The following is a 23,226-nucleotide window of genomic DNA, read 5'->3' as shown; positions in this document are numbered from 1 at the left end:
TATGGCATCATCAGGATTCGATTCGACGAGAGGGCGAACACTTTTCTTTTTTTTTTTTTTCTTTTCTGTTTACCAAACAAAATTAATCCACCACGACCCTGAGCAGGCAGTTACTAAGGATGAACGAATGAATGCCGTGAATGAATTCTTATCCAATGTGCTTCATATCTGACTGCATGCCCACATGAAAATAAAAACCTGTATCTGTATGTGTTTAGAAAACATTATATGCTCAGTCTGATTAATGTATTAATGGATTCACCATTACATCCCGTGTGTGTTTCCTAAACCTGAACCAAACAGTAGAATGCATTATTTAATAAACATGTTTTCTGGCCAACACACCAGAGATCCTCTTTATGAAGAACGGATAGAATGGATAGCATTCTGTGTGGGTGTGTGTATGTGTGGGGCTGCTGAGTGCACAAGCATGAACCTTGTTAACCTCACGACTGGTTGGAACCGGCTGGTGCAACAAGAGGAACTGATCTTGCAGATGAATTAACACGCCGCAGAGGTCCTTGGAATTTCATCAGACAACAAGGAAAGAGGGTCAGGGAGCAAAGTCGGCAGTACACACACACACACACACACGCGCGGCTTTAGACAATGAGCAAAAGAGGATCAGAGGGCGAGCTCAGCAGTACAGTTAGAGAAACACACACATGTCAGAGTGTTAATGCTTTCACAGCCTCTCAAGCTGATTAGAGAAAACACACACACACACAAAGCACTACACACTCAACCGGAGAAATCCCACTGCAGATGTGCAAATACGCACGGATTAACTTAATTGGACCTGTATAATTCGGCCTGGATTTTACGCTTCATGTGCGGCCAATGAGTGCAATATGGCACTTGCAGATGGAACCGAAGAAAACTGTCTTTTTACGTTGTATTATTACTGTGTTTCCCAGTCGGCGGGCTGCTTTTGACTTCCTGATGCGTGGTTTCTGTCTGAGAGTTGATGCTTGCATGTTTTGCATATCTTTGATTATTATTATTATTATTGATGTTTTGCATCACAAAAAGGTCAACTGCAGAATTTCATATTTCATGTATATATATATATATATAAATACATACATAGATAATGGGGTTGCGGTTAAATATGGTGAATATGAATAAACATAAATAATGTGTTGCAAGTATACTAAATTAATATTAAAAATAGCTACTGTGCTCCTTATTTTTGTTTATGGTGTCCTTATTATGTACACCGTAGCCCTGTTGAATTGTGGATTATGATCAGGTCAGAAGGTGTCGAATAATTTCCCATAACAGCAGCTCTGACAAAACCAGACACTGGTTTGTCACAATGAATTTACGCCTTTCTTCGTGTCTGAAGTCTGTTGTCTACATGCTGATTACCATCACAGGCCTGCCTTGAAAGAGCGTTACCCAAAACAGCTTACACGGTATAATTTGAGTGCTTTATTGACATTAACCCAAAATGGCAATGACATCATCCTTTTCATTTTTTTATTTTATCCGAGCTTGTTTGCAGCAACGGTCCAATAAAAGATGAGATCAACATCGGAGAACTTCATAAAATATAGAAAAGCTGATTAAATTGTTGACATCAAAGGGTCTCGTTGGGTTTTCAGATTTTGTTAGAACCACATTACTTCATCGTCTGTACACACACACGAAAAAAATGGTGTGATTTATACAGCTCATGAGACCGCACTGGTATTCCTATGGTACATATTTCATATGCTTTTAACACGCCGTACACTTTATCCAGATCTGACGCTATTCGTTGTAACTGATGGGAAAAATAAAAAAGCATGATCAGACATTTCGATATAAGTTTTTATGATAGACACACTGTAACACATTTTTATACTTGTATTTTCATCAAGAGTCCCAATATTTTTGGAATTTCTGGACCACAGAAAAGAATACAGTAGATCTGGTCTCATGTAGTGAAATGTGTGCATATAATTGGACTGAAACTCAAAGTTTGAAGGCCTCCAGGCCCAAATTCTGCTAATCACATTGCCTCTGCCAGGAGGTTAACCCGGGAAGCATGCACTTATTTAAAGATGTCCACGTGCACAAGTATAACAAGCTTGAAATGTTCTACATAGAGGGTCGAAGATATTCTAAAAATGTCTCCAGGATTAATTGATATTAAACTACAGACTGTTCTATTGTTATTTTTATATATTAGTTTGCTTATTTGTTTATTTTAGAAAGGGTGCCAATATATATGAAGGTAATGAAGATGAATATGAATGCATCCAAAAAGACCTGGATTTACATCTGGACCACAGTTCAAAGACTGAAGGATGAGAGATTAGGAATAGAGCGCCCTCTTGTTGACAAAATGAGTAGCACACCCCTGGTATAATTGTTTTTCAGCCTCACTGACTGAAGCATGGCATGGTTCCAGAAGGTCGCCTCCTCTATGGTGTGCAGATAATTATATTCACAAGACCTTACACGATCTGGTTCATTTTAACCGCTTTCACTATCACATTAGTCAGCTATGCGATTTTTAAAATATGGCCGCGTGTACGTGCTGGAGACCCGAACAATTTGTGGCTTGTTTGAAAGTGAAAAAGCCACAGAGCCTGTTTCTCAATCAGGAAGGGGCGAGCCGTGCCCAAACCGATCTCAAATAAATCAAGGAGTAATTCTACAAAAAAAAAAAAAAAAGCTGCTGTGAACTTCAAAATGTGCCTTTAGCAAAAAGTGCTAACTTAAGAGGTGCTTACAACCACCGGCACGTACACCAAGAAGAAAATTCATGGCATTTACCTGTCAAAGGCCCACCTGAGGCATATGCTTAACTGTGAGACAGATACACGCTTATGTTGCAAGTGAGATACCAGTGCAGACAGACAGCACGTATCATGACTCGGGTCAATTCTTCATCAGATACGATCAGAACAAAGGAGTGTGTGTGCTGCTGAAAGTCAGGTTTCAGAAACACCTTGTTGATGAGAGAGGTCAGAGGAGAATGGATAGACTGGTTTGAGCTGATGTGAGGGCTACGGTCTCTGAAATACATAAAACATTGAGGCAGATGAGCTACGACAGCAGAAAACCAAGCAAGTTTCCAGCCAAGAACAGGGATCTCATGATATCTGAGAATCTGAGGCATGTTTCAGTCAGTCTGGATTTCATTGGAGAAAGAATGAAATCGTTTAAATGCATGTTTTGTTTTGTTTTGTTTTTTACCTTTGGGGATAAAGAGATTTTTTTAAGGCTAACTATAAGCCTGCTGTTGGTTTAAGTGTAGGTTTTTGTCTTTCACCTGGGAAATTCTCCAAAGTGCTCCAAAAACCATATGCCAATCGGTGGAATGGCACAAAGATGCTTACAAAAGATAGAAGATACTCCATAAGACTCCAAAGTGTTATAATTTCAAACAGGGAATGAGAATTGGATTTTAGATAACCATCAAACAACGTTTCGCACTTCTTCCTCTCAGACATCAATCAGGAAGTGGTGGGATTCAAAGTGTCACCAAAATACAATGCAAAAAAAAAATAATGCACAACACGATTAAGTTTACACGTGTGAAGCTGATATATTTCACCACTACATTTTTTTCCTGCGTGTCCCCATGCAAGCCAAGCCATCTGGAACCTTGAGCTATGTGTGTGTATATATATATATATATATATATATATATATATATATATATATATATATATATATATAAAGACCTTTACTGCTCAACCTCCAGCCCATTCAGCCTTAAATACTGCCCGTTTATCGTTTCCCTACTTAACCAAACCTCCATATTCCCCTTGTTTTATCCAGATCTGAAGGCAACATCACATTTCTTAGAGAAGCAACCATAATTCTGTTTATCTTCTCAAGAAAAGCACATTAGACCCGGAATTTTGGGCAACGAAAAGCCTATTTTTTGTTTAAAGTGCTGGAGGAAATGCTTGCAGTGTCCTCTCACGGTGAACAACTTGTATCAAATGTATTACCATTGTAGATTAGAGCTTCGTTATAATTGGAAAGGCTTGTGATTGGTCAACGTGATCACAACACCTTCTACAACATTTTGGGAATAGTTGGACAGCTTGTATGTATGCATATTGCACTTTTCTATCTTCATTCTTCTTCAGGACTTTTATCATGATCAAGGTAGCGCTGGATCCGGAGTCTATCCCGGGACCACTGGGTGTGAGATGGGAATACAGTTTGGATGGGATGCCAATCCATCATCAGGGCACCAACTGCCAACACGCCTAGTCACCAATCCACCCCTCATCATAGCAACATGAACCCAAGCTGCCCCTATATCAGTCTTTCTAAGACCTGAGACATCAATTCGCAAATCTATATGTTATATGAAGCTGTGCATAACACTACAGCAAATAACATCTGTGTGAAAGGGAAAAAGGGACAAAAGGAAAGACGATGAAGAAATTTTCTTCTAATGTATAGACTATATATAGAAATTTACTAAATCTATAACGTTTTAGAACAAGCGCTGTGATTGGCTTTACAGCCGGAACTACCATCAGAGCTGCTTATGTAGTATATTAATTCATGAACACCTTTTTTTGCATTTAGTTACAGTGGTGGAAATTGTAATGAAACAGTTATTATATTTGTTTTGAGTTCTATTTGACTGGCCACTTGAATTGAAAGGCTTTAATCCAAACCTCAGTATTATAAAAACAAGTTGACTTATACGGTAAATATTGTCAACTCGGACCTCATGTGTAGTGTGAGTGGATAGCTTACAATTAACAACCCTATGGACCCCCGAAAAAAACCCAACTGGAATTGTATTGTACGTATTCAGATAGTTATAAGATAATAAGCCTAAATATTGGAATAGTTAGGTTGTGTAAAGGTGGACACGGCATAAAGGCAATTTCCATTTCGTCCCAATAAGCAATCACTGAGGGGAATACTCAAAGTCCAAAAGATGGCTCAGCAAAACTTGTTGAACTTGAAGTACAAGCACTTCTCGCTTCATTACAGCAATACTTAACAGGTATTCTGGAGGCAAGTTGGACTGTTAATGATTTACAGGTCTGTAAAAAAAATAAAAAATACAGTGCAGTGGGTGAACACGTCAAAATGCAAGAGTCTGTTCGCTTATATAAGCCAGTTATCACAGTTTAGGCATCATCATTGAGTAGCTGAAAGGACGGTACACCATCCACAGTTTTAAATCACTCTGATAGTAGATCATACCTGCTTGTTTCTTTAAACCAGGGGTTCTCAAGTGGCTTGAATTTATATATATACAGTGCATCCGGAAAGTATTCACAGCGCTTCACTTTTCCCATATTTTGTTATGTTACAGCCTTATTTCAAAATGGATTAAATTCATTATTTCCCTCAAAATTCTACAAACAATACCCCATAATGACAACATGAAAGAAGTTTGTTTGAAATCTTTGCAAATTTATTAAAAATAAAAAACAAACAAAAAAAAAGCACATCTACGTAAGTATTCACAGCCTTTGCCATGACACTCAAAATTGAGCTCAGGTGCATCCAGTTTCCACTGATCATCCTTGAGATGTTTCTACAACTTGATTGGAGTCCGCCTGTGGTAAATTCAGTTGATTGGACATGATTTGGAAAGGCACACACCTGTCTATATAAGGTCCCACAGGTAACAATGCATGTCAGAGGACAAACCAAGCCATGACATCCAAGGAACTGTCTGTAGACCTCCGAGACAGGATTGTATCGAGTCAGATCTGGGGAAGGGTACAGAAACATTTCTGCAGCATTGAAGGTCCCAATAAGCACAGTGGCCTCCATCATCCGTAAATGGTAGAAGTCTGGAACCACCAGGACTCTTCCTAGAGCTGGCCGCCCAGCCAAACTGAGCAATCGGGGGAGAAGGGCCTTGGTCTGGGAGGTGACCAAAAAATCCATGGTCACTCTGACAGAGCTCCAGCGTGTCTCTCTGGAGAGAGGAGAACCTTCCAGAAGAACAACCATCTTTGCAGCACTCCACTAATGAGGCCTGTATGGTAGAGTGGCCAGACGGAAGCCACTCCTCAGTAAAAGGCACATGACGGTCCACCTGGAGTTTTCCAAAAGGCACCTGAAGGACTCTCAGACCAAGACAAAGATTGAACTCTTTGGCCTGTATGGCAAGCGTCATGTCTGGAGGAAACCAGGCACCACTCATCACCTGGACAATACCATCCCTACAGTGAAGCATGGTGGTGGAAGCATCATGCTGTGGGGATGTTTTTCAGCAGCAGGAACTGGGAGACTAGTCAGGATTGAGGGAAAGATGAATACAGAAATGTACAGAGACATCCTTGATGAAAACCTGCTCCAGAGCGCTCTAGACCTCAGACTGGTGCGAAGGTTCATCTTCCATCAGCACAATGACCCTAAGCACACAGCCAAGATAACAAAGGAGTGGCGACAGGACAACTCTGTGAATGTCCTTGAGTGGCCCAGCCAGAGCCCAGACTCGAACCCGATTGAACATCTCTGGAGAGATCTGAAAATGGCTGTGCACCGACGCTCCCCATCCAACCTGATGGAGCTTGAGAGGTCCTGCAAAGAAAAATGGGAGAAACTGCCCAAAAATAGGTGTGCCAAGCTTGTAGCATCATTCTCAAAAAGACTTGAGGCTGTAATTGGTGCCAAAGGTGCTTCAATAAAGTATTGAGCAAAGTCTGTGAATACTTATGTACATGTGCTTTTTTTGTTTTTTTATTTTTAATAAATTTGCAAAGATTTCAAACAAACTTCTTTCACGTTGTCATTATGGGGTGTTGTTTGTAGAATTTTGAGGAAAATAATGAATTTAATCCATTTTGGAATAACGCTGTAACATAACAAAATGTGGGAAAAGTGAAGCGCTGTGAATACTTTCCGGATGCACTGTATATATAAATGTGCTCATGCAAGTCCATGGAATTTCTATTGCGGTCAAAGGCATCCCTGCCAGCTAAAATGAGCTATATCATTAAATATTCCAACTGATTTGGTGAACACATCAGAATAAGCCATCACTGAGGGGAAGACTCTTCTGGGGCTGGAGTACTGGTAACAGCACAGTTTCACTGACAAAGACACCTCATTCAACTCAACAGCTAGTTAGCTTGATTCTGCTGGTCGAGGACAATCACTGTTGTCTCACTGTGTTTACGTTGGGCTAACAGTAGATCTGTCACAATAGATCTTCAGTACATCTCGCGCCGTTGGAGGCGTGTTACTCATTCCTCTTTTTGTGTGGAAGTGGCCAGGCTCAGATAGTATTCTTTTCAGAGCAGATGTAAGACTGCTGAGGATGGCAGCTCACCATCTCCTGATGTGGATCCTCATGATTTTGGTGTCATCCATCCACTCAGGTGAGATATTAAATATTGAGTGATCGATTTGCAATGATTTTATGTATATTTTGCGTTTAAATGTTTGTTTGTTTTTTGCTGTTTAGAGCTGGTTGAGAGTGTTTTTAGCTCATTAGTGGATTCAAAAGGTTTAAATATCTATGAAGTCGATACAGGCAGTAACACCTATGATGTAAGTTCTCCTTATGTGCAAGTGCAGCAAAACATATTTTTATATGTCTGTAAGCCCTTCTATAAAACAAGTGAATTTATGATAAATGAATCAGAAACAAAAATGCCTGCGTGTTTAGTATATAACAGCATACAAGGAGTCGTATAGGAGGTGTGCACATTCATTCCTGCTCGTTTCTGTAGATCAGTGGGGTCTGATGAGCATATTTTTTATTGTTTGCATTCAGTTACAGTGGTGAAAATTGTGCCAAAACAGTTATTATATTTGCTTTGAGTTCTATTTGACTGGCCACTTGAATTGAAAGGCTTTAATCCAACCATCAGTATTATAAAAACAAGTGGAAAGTTTACAAATAAGAACCCTATGGATCCAAAAAAAAAAAAAAAAAAAAAGAGCTGGAATTGTATTGTACATATTCAGATAATTAGCCTAAATATTGGAGTAGTTAGGTTGTGTAAAGCTGAACACGACATAAAGGCAATTTCATCACAATACGCGATCACTGAGGGGAATACTCGTAGAAAGACAGTTAAATACAACACAGAAGCAAAAAAGTCCAAAAGATGGATCGGCAAAACTTGTTGGACTTGAAGTACAAGCACTTCTCGCTTCATAACAGCGATACTTAACAGGTATTCTGGATTCAATTGGACTGTTAATGATTTACAAGTCTGATCATCTTGACCATCTAACTCCAAAACCAGTGGTCATGAGAGACCACTATGACCAGTGGTCGTAGAGGCACTTGTTTTAACTAATAGACAAGTCAAGGGTTAAAATACAGATTTGACCGTGATGGGGCACGTAAAATCCTCTGGAAGAGCAATGTCAATAGTCATACCAATGGAAATCCTTCTAATACAACCCCTCAAAAGCTGAGAACATGAGCAGAGTTTAGGCCAAATACACACATGACTCTGGACTAACTATAAAACCTATTTAAAGAGTACTGCACAAAGTTTGACATGGAAAATCCACTTCACACATCAATATTAATAATTGCGATAGCGCACGGTAAGAGCTGAAACACCAACAGCTTTCAAGACACTTGGAACAAGATGTCTGTTGGCCAGGTTTCACAACTGCACTGTTAATTCTTGGGATTGTCAGGCTTCAAAATGAACTATTAGACTCCACCTCCATAACACCAAAAGGAGCCATTCTTAAAAGCAGTCAAGAAATTGCAGTGTCTGAACTTCCTTCATTCATCATTCATTCATCTTCAAAAAGTGCAGAAATACCGTGTTACCTGCCGGATTAGGGTTACTGAGACAGAAAACCACAGAAACAATGCTGATGTCCAGAGGTCTCAATATGACACACACACCACTATTTTGGAAGTGTATCAGTTCATATTGTTGAATATGGGATGAATCACTATGTAACACACCAGCCATGATCATCGTGATGCAAATATGTTTAGCAATCTTTGAGAACAGGGGTACGCAATTAAAATTCATAAAGATTCAGATACATAACATTTCTTCCAGATTAGCAGCTAACACGAGTGAATGGTAGTCATTTTGTCTAGCACCGTATAATTTGACGCAAGGAGAATAAACGCATATGTGTTTGTCCAAATGTCTTTAAACATTCTGAGCACTCCGATGGCTTTTGATAGTTCTGGGAAGAGGGTTCTAAAGACAATGAAGACACGAAGAAGAAACCTTGAAAGCAACCTCTGGCTGACAGGCTAGAGGCATTAGATTTGGATGAATCTTACAAAGTCAGGATTAATGTGAAAACACTTGGATGACATCTTGGTTACAATATATAGAATTACATTTATACATATTTATAGTATGAATACATGGCATGTTAGTAAAAGGTAATAGGATTAACTGGAATTTATTGTGTTCCATCAATGGTGTATTTCTACCTCATGCACAGAGTTCCTGAGATTCACCACGACCACCACACTGAAGAGGAATGGATGGATGAATAAATGAATGAATAAATGAATGTACTAAATCATATTTCAATATACAGGATGTGAGAAGTCATTAAGTCACAGTTCTGTTGGAATCCTCTAGACAAAGCTGAATTCGAGTTTTTTTGGAACCATCCTCCTCTAAAACACATCTGTATTACCACAATCATTAACTGAAATTCAATTTTCTGACTTCGGGTTCTTGTGCATTAGATGGACTAGAAATCTACGAGGTGGTTCGACCAATCAGACTTCATGATCTTCCTAAAAAAGCTTTAGAGGTAAGAGTCTGTGGATGATATGACTTTGGGAATCTCTCCTAGGAATCGGTCATGAATATTACTTATGATATATGTAATTATTCACTTAAAAGAGAATTCATTCTTTTTTTCCCCCCACCCAGTCCACCAGGCCTGATAGAGTGAAATATGCCATGACTCTTGGTGGCAAACGAATTGAAATGCATCTAGTAAAAAACACGTAAGCTTTCCTATTCTCATTTCTGACACCCTAACCATCTTTCCAACCACAGGCATGCTTTCTTTGAAGGAGATTGCATCGAATGGATGTCAAAATACCAAATTAAATGCAGATATTATTATCCTGTGCACATTTCATGACCATGATTTAGTATCACATGGCTTCATGAAGTTGAGTACAAATATAAAAATCAATAAAATGCAATGTAAGTAATAGGATGTACTGGATCAAGTGCTATTTTATGAGATGCCGAATAAAGATGGTGGAAACCAGATTGTTAATGCTTGCCATCGTCTCATTCATCCATCATTGCAAATGTATTTATTTTTGTTACATCGCACACAAAAATCCCCAGATTATTTTTTAAATTAGTCACTCATCCAAAGCTAAAAGTGCAAGCATTGGCATGGACTGTAAAACAGCCCGACCTCCAGCATTTTCCATTGGTTCATTGTTTTATTTTAGGTTGGACTTCAAATGGACAGCCACATCAATGCAAGGCAGTGAGAATGAAACATGTATGCTTCTATTTTTCCCAAAGCAGACCTGCTCTGCAAGGGTGTAATTCAAATAAACATCAATGATAATTAATCTTTGGCTTGCGATTTGCACTGCGGTTTAACCACACAACTCTGCTCACCAGACTAAAGATTCAGTTTATTTGCTAATCAAGAACTCTAGAGGAATAATTATTGATGAAGTCGCTCATTCAAAATCAGTGAAAAATGCATATTTTAGGCTTTTTGGAAAGGCTGTGTGTGTAAAGTGTAATTCTAATTTGAATAAATTATGGGGGAAATGTTCTTTCTTGTTGATCTTATATCTGTGTTTGGGTTCTGCAGTGAATTTATAACTGAGGACTACACCGAGACTCATTATTTGAACAATGGAACTCCTGTCGTGACTAAACCTGAGGAAATGGTAGGTGGATACTCATTGGCCTTTAATTCAGTTTCACGTGGTCCTCAGATGGAGATTCATTTATAATCCAACTACAATTTCTGTCAAAAGAATGATGTAGACTGAGTAATTTGGCAGAAATAATTGTTTTTAAAGGGTTTTTTTTTTTTTTTTTTTTTTTTTAGGATCTCTGCTACTACCAGGGAAAGATCATGAATGACTGGAACTCAGTGGTCAGCGTGAGCACCTGTGATGGATTGCGGTACAGCCAATAACTTCTCACTGCTGTGTTAAAAGCTTTTTGCAGAGCTTTTGAGATGATATGCTGTTTATTTTTTTTAACAGGGTGTGGCCACAAATTAATATATTGAGGTGTTATGTTCCCACATGAGGCTTAATATCAAGGTCATCTAAATATGCTGAGCAGTTTGGAATATCTGACAACACGTTGTTAACTAGTTGCTGGAAGCTCGTAGGACCAAATGGCATAATTATTTGTACTGTTGGAAACTATCAGGCACGACAAAAGCAGAACTATCCGATGTATGAGTAGTCAGTGGTACTTGCCAGTAACCCTTAAGAAAATCCAACTTTGACACAAAATGAGCTAAACCAACATTGTCTATATAGTCTTCTATCCTAGGTAAAGGATATGAATCAGGGGATGCCCATTAACCTATTGATCTCTCCAGTTTCAAAATTATTCAACCCCCTGAATAGAATCCCTCACAACAGCACAAATGTGCGAAACAGATGTTGTCTCAAGCACACCCGATTTAACTAATCAAGGGCTTCAATTATTTTCATCAGGTGTGCTTGAGCTGGAACACATGAAATACCTGAACTTGCTAGGGGTAGAAAGTTTTTGAAATACCTGAATTGGCTAGAGGCAGAAAATTCATGAAATACCTGAACTGGCTAGGGGTAGAAAGTTTATGAAATACCTGAACTGGCTAGGGGTAGAAACTTCATGAAATACCTGGATGGGGCAGAAAAGGAAGCTATCAACGGCTGCAAGCAGATTTCTGAGAAGGCAGGTTGTGAAAAACCTTCAAGTGACTGCAAAAGACCTGCAGCAAGACTTGGTGTAACAGGCACTGAGGTTTCAGTGAGCACAGTAAGGCATATACTAAACACAGAAGGTTTCCATGCCAGAACTCCAAGACATTCACCAATACTGACCCAAAAGCACAAGAAAAGTCGCTCAAAATCATATAAATAAGCCACAAAAGTTTTGAGTTTTTGTTCTGTGGAACTTTTTGGCATGATGGATCAGTGGTATGTTTGGAGGAAGAAGAATAAAGAAATACATAACTTGTGGCCTTAATATAATAATTCATGGCCACAAGAAGCTAAATTTGTGGCCAGGAGAAGACAATGGATGGTGCACTCCACTGATCTTTCTCCAAAGATCGCCAATGTTTTTATTCATTTCAGGGGTTATTTCCAGACAGCAGAACAGAGGTTTATTATCGAGCCTTTGTCTGAAGACACTGATGGTGACCATGCAGTGATGAAGTACGAAGATGTGACTGGTTCTCCTTATGTATGTGGAGTCACCAACAAGACCCGGCACCCTATTCCTGAAGGCTCTTCCCCTGGCAAATCTAAAGCTCGCATGTCAGTAAGTGAGATCAGCTACCATTTAGAGATGTTCTGTTCCTCAGTTTGATGTTTGAAACTAGATCTCAGGCAAACCATCATCTTAATACCCAAGCCGTAACTTTCATATTCAAAATAACATGATGTACCAAGAATCAGAAATTGAGGAAGACCCAAAACTGAACTATGGCTAATAGACTCCAGACATGGAACCTAATAATTATTGGTTTACTGATGGTGGTAATACATATTTACAAAAACGTATGTGTTTCTCTTCTTTCTTTTCCTTCTTCTTAGGGGCAATTAATGCTCCTGCAAAAGAAATACAATGAAGTCATCCTTGTAGTGGACAACAGAATGGTACGTAATCAACAGACACATGAATTGTACTGTTCCATGCATGAATGATGACGGGATACAAATGTGAACACTCAATGTGTGCTTTATTAAGGGCAATTCATGAAATTTTGCCAGATGTCCAAGAGTAATGCAGACAGCAATGGTTCATAATCATAAGATGGGGAAACCAGGAAATAATACACATGGAACTGGAACTAGATAGTTGCTAGAACCGCTAGATAGATGATGTGACAAAGCTGCATCAGGGTATAAATACAGTAGGCAGCCTAAAAACCAAACACAGAACAGATGGACACTATGAGGTAACTCACCAATGATAGGACAGAAGCGGAGTCAGGACTACAACAGAAACAAAACTACATGGCAATGTAAACAAATTTAAGCAAATGACACGAAACCAATACGAAACAGAATTCCTGATGAATAGTTTCTCACACAGATTAAGCCATAATTTTGGTTTAAATAACATTTACCAATTTAGTATAGTAGCAGGTATCACTTTAGCTAGGTTGGCCCAGTGATTTTATAGCCCCAGTTCCAATGATGCTAATTGTGTCAAATCTTACCTCATTGCATATAAGCATGAAGCATCAAGCCAACTACATTGCACTCCCATCTTGACTTACTTATTCATCTTAAACCATATCAGTAAAATGTTTAGGAACAGATGCAACTAATTATACAGTAAACACAGTGAAGCTAATACGAAAGCGCATGTAACGACAAGAGTGAGGAAAATAAGTTTCAAAAAGGGTATCATTTTGTCTTTACCGAAACAAATCTCTGACTAACCACATGTTTGATATGCTCTCACACACAGTATGTGAAGATGGACAAGAACATCACCAAAGTGAGAGTGAAGATCTTCGATATTCTCAACTTCGTTAACATCGTGAGTCTCGGTCCTCATGTTTAAGTCAATTCAATAAAACACTGATGTGACAATAAAGGTTGCATCTTCTAAGATGTTATTCCAAGAGTACACTGTAAAGTATCAGTGTGAATTACTGTTTCCTTTACCAGCCTCAATTCAGCTTGTTACAGAGAAAATGAAAAGTGAAAACTCCTCTGTCTTGAGGACTTTCCCATGTGGGGAAAGTCCTCAAGAAATGGAGACTGTGAATAATTACACACTTTTTAAATAATTTCAATAGAGTGTCCACCATATGAGTCCCTGTATAAGTTGTTCCCATTTAAAATGGTAACAAATTTGTTCTAATGTGATTCGCAGCTGCACTACAGTCCGAGCTGCTGTTAGAGAAGATTAATCAAACCTTCTGACCAATAAGATTCAAGTATTTATCACATTTTCTGCCACCCAGACTAAAACTGGCTTTTGTTAACTACTGGGAAGATTTTCATGAATTGTTTTAAATATTTCTGCAAAGTTATGAAGATATTCATCCATTTAACAGTTTAATTTTTCATTTAAATTTTTTTGGCAGGTGTATAAACCATTGAACACTTTTATTGCTCTGGTCAGTCTGGAAATTTGGACAGATTCTGATAAGATAGCAGTGAATACGTCAGCTGGTGAGACGCTGAATGCGTTTACTAAGTGGAGAAATGGCGTTCTGATGAAGAAGAAGCAGCACGACAACGCACATCTGATCACGTTAGTGTGAAAATGACTAATCAAGCTTTGTTTTTGTTTTTTTGACAGAACTAATTTAGAGAACTAAACTATGCAAATGATGCTGAATTTAAAAAGTGTTGGTTCTGTCGATATTTCAGTGAAATCGACTTTGACGAGTTGACTGTGGGCCTGGCTTACGATAGCAGCCTGTGCACGGACTTGTCTACCGGAGTCATCAAGGTACCAAAAAGAAGAGATATACTTCATAAACATTAACTGACAAACTGGATCATATAATAAGAGTCCGTGTCTTCTATTGCACCTCTCAGGACCATGGTACACGAGCCATAGCTGTAGGTGCCACCTTAGCACATGAGATTGGACATAACCTGGGTATGAACCACGATAACAGCTCGTGTGCATGTGCCGGGGCCAGCTGCATCATGATTGCCTCTCTGAGGTATAATGCAAGAAACCTAGACCCCATCATAGGAGACGCTTCTTAATCAAAGACATGAGCATGTAATGTGCCGTGGATGTGCTGCATCAAGTGCTATTTTATAAGTATTGATGTAACTTTTGGACGCAACTCTGAACACACCCAACAACTGTGGAAATGCATTCAATATACAGTGTACAGTACTAGATATGACATTATGAATGAATCAAACTTGGGTATTTATTCAATTCAAAACATGCCTGTACTTATCGATTTGTACTTATCGTTTTGTAGCTACAACATCCCACAACTCTTCAGCAGTTGCAGCCTGACCGACTACGAGCGGTTCCTGAACTCACGGAACCCTGAGTGTCTCCTCAATAAACCCCAAGCCAAAGACGTCCTCCAGCCTGCAGTGTGCGGCAATGGCTTCCAAGAGACTGGAGAATTATGCGACTGCGGGCCTGTGAATGTAAATCAGAACTTGTTAATGATCTAAAATGATACAACAGTTAGTTCCGGTCCTCTAATTTGATTGGTCAAACTAATTTGATTGGTTCAAATCCGTTACTACAGTAGCGTTAGCGACATCATCAGTGGACATGACAAACGATACATATTTTCACACATATAACTTTTGACTTAAAATATGAACGCTCATCATGTGAAGATGAACAGGAAAGAAGGGACACCAATTAGAACAAAAATAAACAGAACCTTTTGTCCATTTTGTGTCGATAATGTCACTTACTCGATTATGTTCTTGTTTATAGAACTGTTGTAGAAAAGTAATATCGCACTCAGAATTGTGTGGTTATGCTGAATGGTCATCGGTAATGATTAGCTATATGGCCGAATCACAGCCATGCACACATTCAGGATAACCGCCCACTTGCTCATGCGATATTGCTTAAATATCACACAGATGACTGTACTGATATCGGTAGTGAACAAAAATACAGCTATTAACTCGGTGTGTTAGAATGTATGTTGTGTTATCATTTGAAAATTGTGTGTGTGTGCAGGAATGCACCAACCCGTGCTGCAATGCCGCCACGTGCACACTCACAAAGGGCTCAGTGTGTGCAGATGGAGAGTGTTGTCAGAACTGTAAGGTAAGAAAGTCCTAATAATTCACTAAAATTTGTGTTAGCAATGTGTAGAACAGGCGAAATCCAGGACCAGGACTGGGAAAGTTTGGGAAATACTGAATGATAAATAATGATTAAATGTTTGTACCTTCTGACCAATCAGATTCAAGCAGTCATTACATTCCTCTGCCACACAGACTGAAACTGGCTTTTGAATCGCAAGCATTGCCAATTTAAACAACTGTCTTGAACGAAAGCCAGGCAAAACACAAGTAAAGCAGACTTCACATCCAAATATTTCAGTCATCCCGTTATCTCTTAAACTCCTTATCTTGCTGGGCAGATCGCTGCTGCCACCCAGATGTGTCGTCCCATGCGTGATGAGTGTGACCTGCCTGAATATTGCACGGGATATTCAAGCTCGTGCCCCGAAGACGTCTTCGCCATGAACGGTTTGCCGTGCAAGAACAGCACTGGCTACTGCTACAATGGCCAGTGCCCAAAACGGGATGACCAGTGCATCAAAATGTGGGGTTCAGGTACATAATCGGCATTTAACAAACCATTAATAATGAATTAATACTCGTTTGTGCTTGTAAGCAAGTGCTTTTGTTTTTTCTCAGGTGCCGTGGTAGGGGTTGATTCCTGCTACAACCAGAACACAAGGGGAATGTACTATGCTTACTGTACACGACCCAGCAATGACCAGTATATAGGGTGCCAGAAACAGTGAGTCCAAGACCAACACATTGTAGCATTGTCATACCTTCAAAGCAACTTGCTGTTATTCATATAAAAGTTCATTTCGCAATGGAAGTTCAAATATTAAATCCTAAATAGTTGAGGAATTCTCCTAAACACATTTGATCTCCTAGGGATGTAATGTGTGGGAAGCTTTTCTGTGACAAAGGCCAGACCAACCCAATCTATGGCAGGTTCGTCACGTTCAACACCTGTAAAGCCACTTTCTACAGCGACAGCACCAGAGATTTTGGTCAAGTGGACACAGGAACTAAGTGTGGTGAGGGGAAGGTAAGATCTCATTCAGAGCATGAAGACCAAGTACTACAAATGAATCTAAATTTATCTTTGGAGGAATCTCTTTCAGGTGTGTAGTAAGAACCAGTGCGTGAGTTTAGACGTCGTCTACAACACAGCCAACTGCATAGCTAACTGCAAAGGCAATAGGGTAAGTTTTCAGCATGACATGTACACCACATTCAGAGTCTGTGAGTTCAAAAGGTATGCCAGAATTTATAACAAGAAAGTTCCTTGTATTTATAATCAGGTTACACCACGTTCGTATTATTATTAAAATCTCAGGGATGGAGTATCATGGCACGGAGGTTGACCGATCTTTCTTGTGTTGAATTTCGGTTGAGATTTTTCAACAGCGTCTTGGCGCTCAACCGTCACTCTCATTCATCTTGATCCCGTTTACACTGACCTTTTCACAGTGCAACCGATAAGATGAGCCAATAGGCTAACTCTGTGAATTATCCATATTCTCTCAAATACATCTCGGTGTATGAAATGCTCATTAAGCATGCTTGTCGTGACTTTGTGTATGGCGTATAATGTAACCGCGTGCTAAACGTACATTGATGGACGCCTAGAGGTGCCATGGAAGAACAGGTAAAGGAACAAAGTGGACAGTTGTGATGAAAAAGATTGATCCGAGCTCAATCGTGTGTCCTACAGGTGTGTAATCATAAGCTGCAGTGCACTTGCGCACCTAACTGGCTTCCACCTTACTGTGTGATGGCAGTCAACAGGTCTGAGTCAACAGATATAGGTACCTGTTTGTTTGGTTGTTTTTATTCATTTTTTTTATTTATTTTACTCACCTACATATTTCCCTAGGCCCAATCCTAGTCTCAGATATAGTTCCTAGTTTTAGATATCATGTAACAGTAGTTCCCAGTCACAGATTATACTTATATTTCCTAGTTCTATATACACTCACACCCATATATGCTTGCTGAACATCTGACAGATTTATTTATTTATTTGTTTATTTATTTATTTATTTATTTATGGTGGAACAAGTTTGTGCCTCTTAGTTCCATTAAAGGGGAATTATAATATTACAGCATAAAAAGACATTCTATATAATTGTGTTGTCAGCAGTTTGGGGGAAACCCGCATATGTGTTAGGTGTCTATATACAGTACTTTTGGACATATAGTGTATCATATAACAGTAGTTCCAAGATCTTATTTCACATGAAATTCCAGATATCTGCTTACAGAATTCCCCAGTCCCAGGTACACACATATAGTTCCTAGTTCCAGAAACCATCAACCAAACATTTTTGATTTTGGACTAAATCATAAACTTGTAGCCTCCAATCCCAGATACTCCTTGTACTTCCTAGTTCTTAAAAAAAAAAAAATAAATAAAAAAAAACAGTTCCTAGTCCAAACTAACCCACCAAACTATTTCTAAATAACTACCAAAATTTATTCGTAGCATCAAAGACACCAATGACTCCTAACTCCAGATACCAAACTTGGTAATTCCCAGTCCCAGATACACCCATATTTTTTAAGTGACCTGGTGTTTGAGTTTATAAATGAGAGATTGAAATGCAGACCTCAGGAATAACACTGCACCTTCCACTCTTTGCATTTTAGGTATGCAGATAGGCATTGCTGTGGCCATCTTTATCCTGTTGGGGTCTGTTGTAGTCGGGGTGGCCATCTATTGCATCAAATGTAGGAAGAATCAAAGCAGGTAAGCAGGAATACAGCTTTCTGCATGTGCGCACACAACACATGTACGTATGTTAACTGTCAGTTAAGAACAAACCAATAATGACTAATCATGTATGTTGTGATCACTTGTTTTTCATTTCAACTATATGCAAACGAGATGCTTAAATGGTTTTTGGCTTTAAAACAATAAATATTACAAAAAGCTCTCATCTTTCTTTCATTTCCTGCTGCAATTTAAAAATATATTCTTAAAATAATTCTTTAAAAAAAATTAAAATAAAAGCAGAATAAGATCTGTAAGGTCCTGTAAAATAGCCTACTTGTACTTCCAGGTTAAATTTGTGTGGTGATTCAAGTAGAAACAATAAATCAATGTTGTTGTTGTTGTTGTTTCAAATGAATTTGATGAAAGAAAAACAAAAAAACATGCAGTTTCTTTTGTTTTCCCACTTTCATTTTGAAATGAAAAATGAATGAACGCAATGTACACCATTCATGACAAATATGAAATTTGTCAAAACTATTCATTTTCTCTCATTTAGTGAGCATTTATATTATCCACATGTTGTATTATTTCAATGTCATGCTTATCCACCAGATATCAGACCTATGTGCTTATAACAATCCTCTCTTTTAGTTCAACAAGTGCCAACTGATCTCAAAAGTCTACTGTAAACGTCTAATGTAAGTCTTTTCATTTATTTTGGAAAGGGTTATATATATATATATATATATATATATATATATATATATATATATATATATATATATATATATATATATATATATATATATATATATATATGTTTAACATTAAGTTATTAAGTAGCATTAACTCTGCTTGGTCATGACAAACATTTGAAATAATAAATGGATTCAACGGTAAATTTGCCAAGACTAAAAAAGGGTTTAAGCAAACATATGACATTCCTGGTTAGGAATTTCATCTTTACATTAACACATTGTTCTATTCCAGGCTTTTTTTCCTCCTCACCAGGACTGTGAAATCCAGTCTAGGTGGGACGGTCATTCAGAACACAACCAGCAGCCAGCACCAAACAGGATTTCATTGTTTACAGGTTTTCACAAAAAGTACTTGAAGAGAACTGATGCTGTAAAATGATTGGTTAACTCTGTGAGATCTACCTTGCTGCAAAGTTTGGTTTGAACTGTAATCTGTTTCTACTTGACTACATCCAGCATTGCATTACTTTGTACAAGACCTCAAACTACTGGATCAGCTGTGCAAAATGGTAGACCTGTAGAGCCATGGCTGGTTATAAAGACAAAGCACTTGATATTTAGATAGTGAGGATAATTTGGCACAAGGGAGGTTCTTCAGTTTTCTCAAACAAAAGTAGTCTCTGTTGGCCTCTTCAATTATGCACAGGTAATATAAATACACACATTGTGTGCACTGTCTTTTAAAAAAAAATTAAAAAGTGCATCACAGCATTATTACGTTCTTGAATCTTGAACCATCTCAAACATCACAAACCAGCTCGTCCAACAATTGAAACTACAAACAAATCAACCAATGGATAAAATCAACAACCAACCAACTCAACCATCCCAAACAACCAAACCAACATAAAGCAACCAACCCAAGCAAATCTAACACATCAACCTAAATCAGTCAATCCAACCAATGAAACAAACCAGCCAAACAGATCAACCAAGCAAAAAAAAAAAAAGCAAAAGACCAATAAACAGTGTAAACAACCCACCAAACAAACCAATTCCCAACTAACCGAATGAATACAAACAAACCAATACAAACCCAAACATAACCAACTTAAACAGCAAACCACCCAAAACAACCCAATTAAACCAGCCCAAGCCAACCAATCCAATCAAACAAACCCAATCCAACCAAATCAAACAAGCAAACCAACCAACCAAACTAACCCAAACCAAACAACCAACCCAGCAAACCCTCCAACTCAACCATCCCTGCAAACCAATCCAAACTAACAAACTTAAAAGAACCAACCCAAGCCAACTATACCAACCCAAACTAAACAAAACCAACACAAGCCAAGCCAACCCAGACAACAAGCAAACCAAATAATCTCTCTGTCTCTCTCTCGCTCTTTCTTCCTTCTCGTTTCTTTTTTTGTCTCCATACAAACACATTTACTTTTGTTTTTCAATCAGTTATATTATATATTCTATATTCTATATTGTATATTCAAATTATAAATCACTTCATTCTATGAAAGTTGCTGTTTTATGGCAACTTTATGGGCTCCAAGGGAAACTGTTTCTACTGAATAAGTTCAGAAAACTAAAAACACTGGCCATCTTGCTGGTGATGCTGTAGGTCATGCTGCAGGTTTGACACTAGAGGGCAGCATAGTTTGCTATATTTTTCAGCTCATATGGTTGAATGTGGTGTGGAATTTAATGACTGGGGCTTGACTTCAAAGATGTGACAGTCAGTGACACAATACAGCATGTTGCCCTATACAGTCTACTATATATGGGAAATTTTAATGGTATGTTTTTAGTGGAAGCTATATGCAGTTGATTTTCGCATGCATCCTAAACAGCTGAAGGTCCTGTTTAGCTGCATGTACAGTGGGTTTGTAAAGTGTTCAGACCCCAAATAAAAAAAATGAAAAGATATGTATTTAGTAAGTTATTTTTTTTGTCTCATTGGTCCTTTAAGTGTCTGCCATATCAGGAGTGACCTCCATTTGACCACTCTACCATGAAGATTCTCCCATCTCTGCTGAGAACTTCTGAAGCTGTAGTAGATTGGCCTTTAGCTACTTGGTCACCAAGAACTTTCTGGCCTGGCCCGGGTACTGAGTTTGACCACTGGGAAGAGGTCAAACTCAGTACCACAATTATAGCAGCCACTGTGCTCCTAGAAACATTCTAAGCTTTAGAAGTCTTGTCCAGATCTTACACTGGTTTTCAGACTCTTTTTTTTAAAAAAATGTAATAAACTGGACTAGATTGGTTGGTTCTATTTGATGGTGAACTGTGGGAAACATTTAGTAGAAACTTTTAGCACTTTCCCATGCAACATGGTAGGACCAAACATTTGCACATTTCACAGACTGCATGAGGAGGAAGCAGCTGCACACTGTGATTTTACTAAGGATGAACAAGACCATCATACACATGAGTCATAAATAACCCACAACACATCAAGCTGAAACTGAGGAACTTCCATGAAGAGGCAAGAATGTCTGGTAAAATGTTGTAATCGAATTTAGCATAAGCTAAGCTAGGCTTAAACAGGACTGGCCATCAGGCAAGAAACAAAATGGCATTTTTAAACATTGATTTGTTTCAGGAATGGTAGAGAAATCAACAGTTCTTGTTTCACTCGCTAAAAATAGATGAGTCACATTGTTAAGTTACCTCAAACAGGAGGCACGTGCAGTATTTACACACAGCAAACATTCCCTGTGACTTGGTTGTACTCATGTCGGATCACAGAGGAAATGTCTCACTGTGACTGAGTATTTAATCAGTAATGTCAATTTGTTTTTCATCCTTAGTACATCTCTCACCTATGCAAGTGCCAAGTAAGGAATAAAACACCCTGACGTTGATTATTGTCCTATAACAGCGCATCCTGAAGCGTTTTATTCCTCTTGTACTACACCAGTTTGCCAACAATTAAAAGGTTCTTATTTATTATGTATTTGTATTTATTATCCATTTAGAGTAACATATAATATTATAAATCTGTGAATTGAGGCTTTTTTTTCAGGGAATTGTTGTTTTTCAAAAAAAAAAAAAAACTTTCTCTGCTTCATCGTAATCAAATGATTTAATTTAATTCCTTGTATTTGGTCAAGGTTATGATTGAATTTTTTAAAAAATGTATTAATAAATAACATTTTAGACCTGTGCATCTCATCTCCAGTGTTAAAGCCCCAGTGTCCTGCACAGTTTTAAGCTTCCTCTGGTCTGAACACTCGAAACCTTTAACAGTGCAGCAGCTGACAGCAAACTTCACAAAATTATCAGAAATGTCTTTCGATTATAAACATAAACATGGAACCCAAAAGTAAAGTGAGATTGCAAGGCTCTAACTGTTAGCTAACAGTTGATATATCTGCCTTTTCTTTGCAAAGTCACTAATTACTTGTTCAGTGATGAAGATATGGCACATATGGTAAATATGTCAAGGTCATAGTGTTCAAAAGAGTTGAAGACTGGAAAGTTATTCTGCACCATTCAGGTGTTAGAGTGCTCATACATACAGCTGCTGTGGGGGCCGGCCAAGGCATCGGCATCGATGTTGGCCAAGGGTTATTGCTTGTTCAAAAGAAGGAGGGAGCTCTTCAGCCATGTATCGACTACAAGGGCCTAACCCAAGTAAGTCCCCATCAGCATTTGAGTACTTAGTCATCTACTAACAACGATCATGTACTCCAATTAGTGAGAAGATGGAGGAACATGGGATTATAGACCACACAGCATGAGGCAAAATCTGCTGAGTAAGTAATAATCTTTAGAAACTTTAGTTCAAATACCTCAAGTGCTGGCTTATTCTTTGATGAACAGCTTAAATAAGCAGACCGAAGAGTTAAGGTTAAGGTCTGGCCCCTTATGTCCTCCATGTTCCCTCAAACAATGATCATTCCTTTCCTACTCTGTTATTACAGTTCGATGAGTACTGC

At 38.5% G+C, this 23,226-nt stretch overlaps 1 protein-coding gene across 3 annotated transcripts in view; it reads left to right on the top strand.

Moving 5' to 3' along the window:
* The window catches only part of LOC108255411 (zinc metalloproteinase-disintegrin-like crotastatin), a 109,825-nt gene extending 88,648 nt beyond the window's left edge, over nt 1–21,177 (top strand). The window contains exons 1-21 of one of the 3 annotated variants that reach the window (XM_017451349.3): nt 7,031–7,313; nt 9,629–9,696; nt 9,819–9,895; nt 10,738–10,816; nt 10,981–11,057; nt 12,233–12,419; nt 12,695–12,757; nt 13,578–13,649; nt 14,203–14,372; nt 14,492–14,573; nt 14,663–14,793; nt 15,067–15,244; nt 15,798–15,887; nt 16,207–16,402; nt 16,487–16,592; nt 16,739–16,895; nt 16,972–17,052; nt 17,565–17,658; nt 18,500–18,599; nt 19,218–19,264; nt 19,557–21,177. In XM_017451349.3, coding sequence (XP_017306838.1) covers nt 7,253–7,313; nt 9,629–9,696; nt 9,819–9,895; nt 10,738–10,816; nt 10,981–11,057; nt 12,233–12,419; nt 12,695–12,757; nt 13,578–13,649; nt 14,203–14,372; nt 14,492–14,573; nt 14,663–14,793; nt 15,067–15,244; nt 15,798–15,887; nt 16,207–16,402; nt 16,487–16,592; nt 16,739–16,895; nt 16,972–17,052; nt 17,565–17,658; nt 18,500–18,599; nt 19,218–19,236 — 2,088 coding nt within the window. In that variant the 5' untranslated portion in view covers nt 7,031–7,252 and the 3' untranslated portion in view covers nt 19,237–19,264; nt 19,557–21,177. Of the gene's footprint in view, nt 1–7,030; nt 7,314–9,628; nt 9,697–9,818; nt 9,896–10,737; nt 10,817–10,980; nt 11,058–12,232; nt 12,420–12,694; nt 12,758–13,577; nt 13,650–14,202; nt 14,373–14,491; nt 14,574–14,662; nt 14,794–15,066; nt 15,245–15,797; nt 15,888–16,206; nt 16,403–16,486; nt 16,593–16,738; nt 16,896–16,971; nt 17,053–17,564; nt 17,659–18,499; nt 18,600–19,217; nt 19,265–19,556 lie in introns of those variants that run through there. The other 2 variants (XM_053674646.1, XM_053674647.1) reach the window with 2 other exon arrangements.
* The last annotated feature ends 2,049 nt before the right edge of the window (nt 21,178–23,226 follow it).

Source organism: Ictalurus punctatus, chromosome 22, assembly GCF_001660625.3.
Source record: "Ictalurus punctatus breed USDA103 chromosome 22, Coco_2.0, whole genome shotgun sequence".
Taxonomy (NCBI): domain Eukaryota; kingdom Metazoa; phylum Chordata; class Actinopteri; order Siluriformes; family Ictaluridae; genus Ictalurus; species Ictalurus punctatus.
Note: the sequence above shows the minus strand (reverse complement) of the source record. Positions and strands in the feature narration are given on the sequence as shown.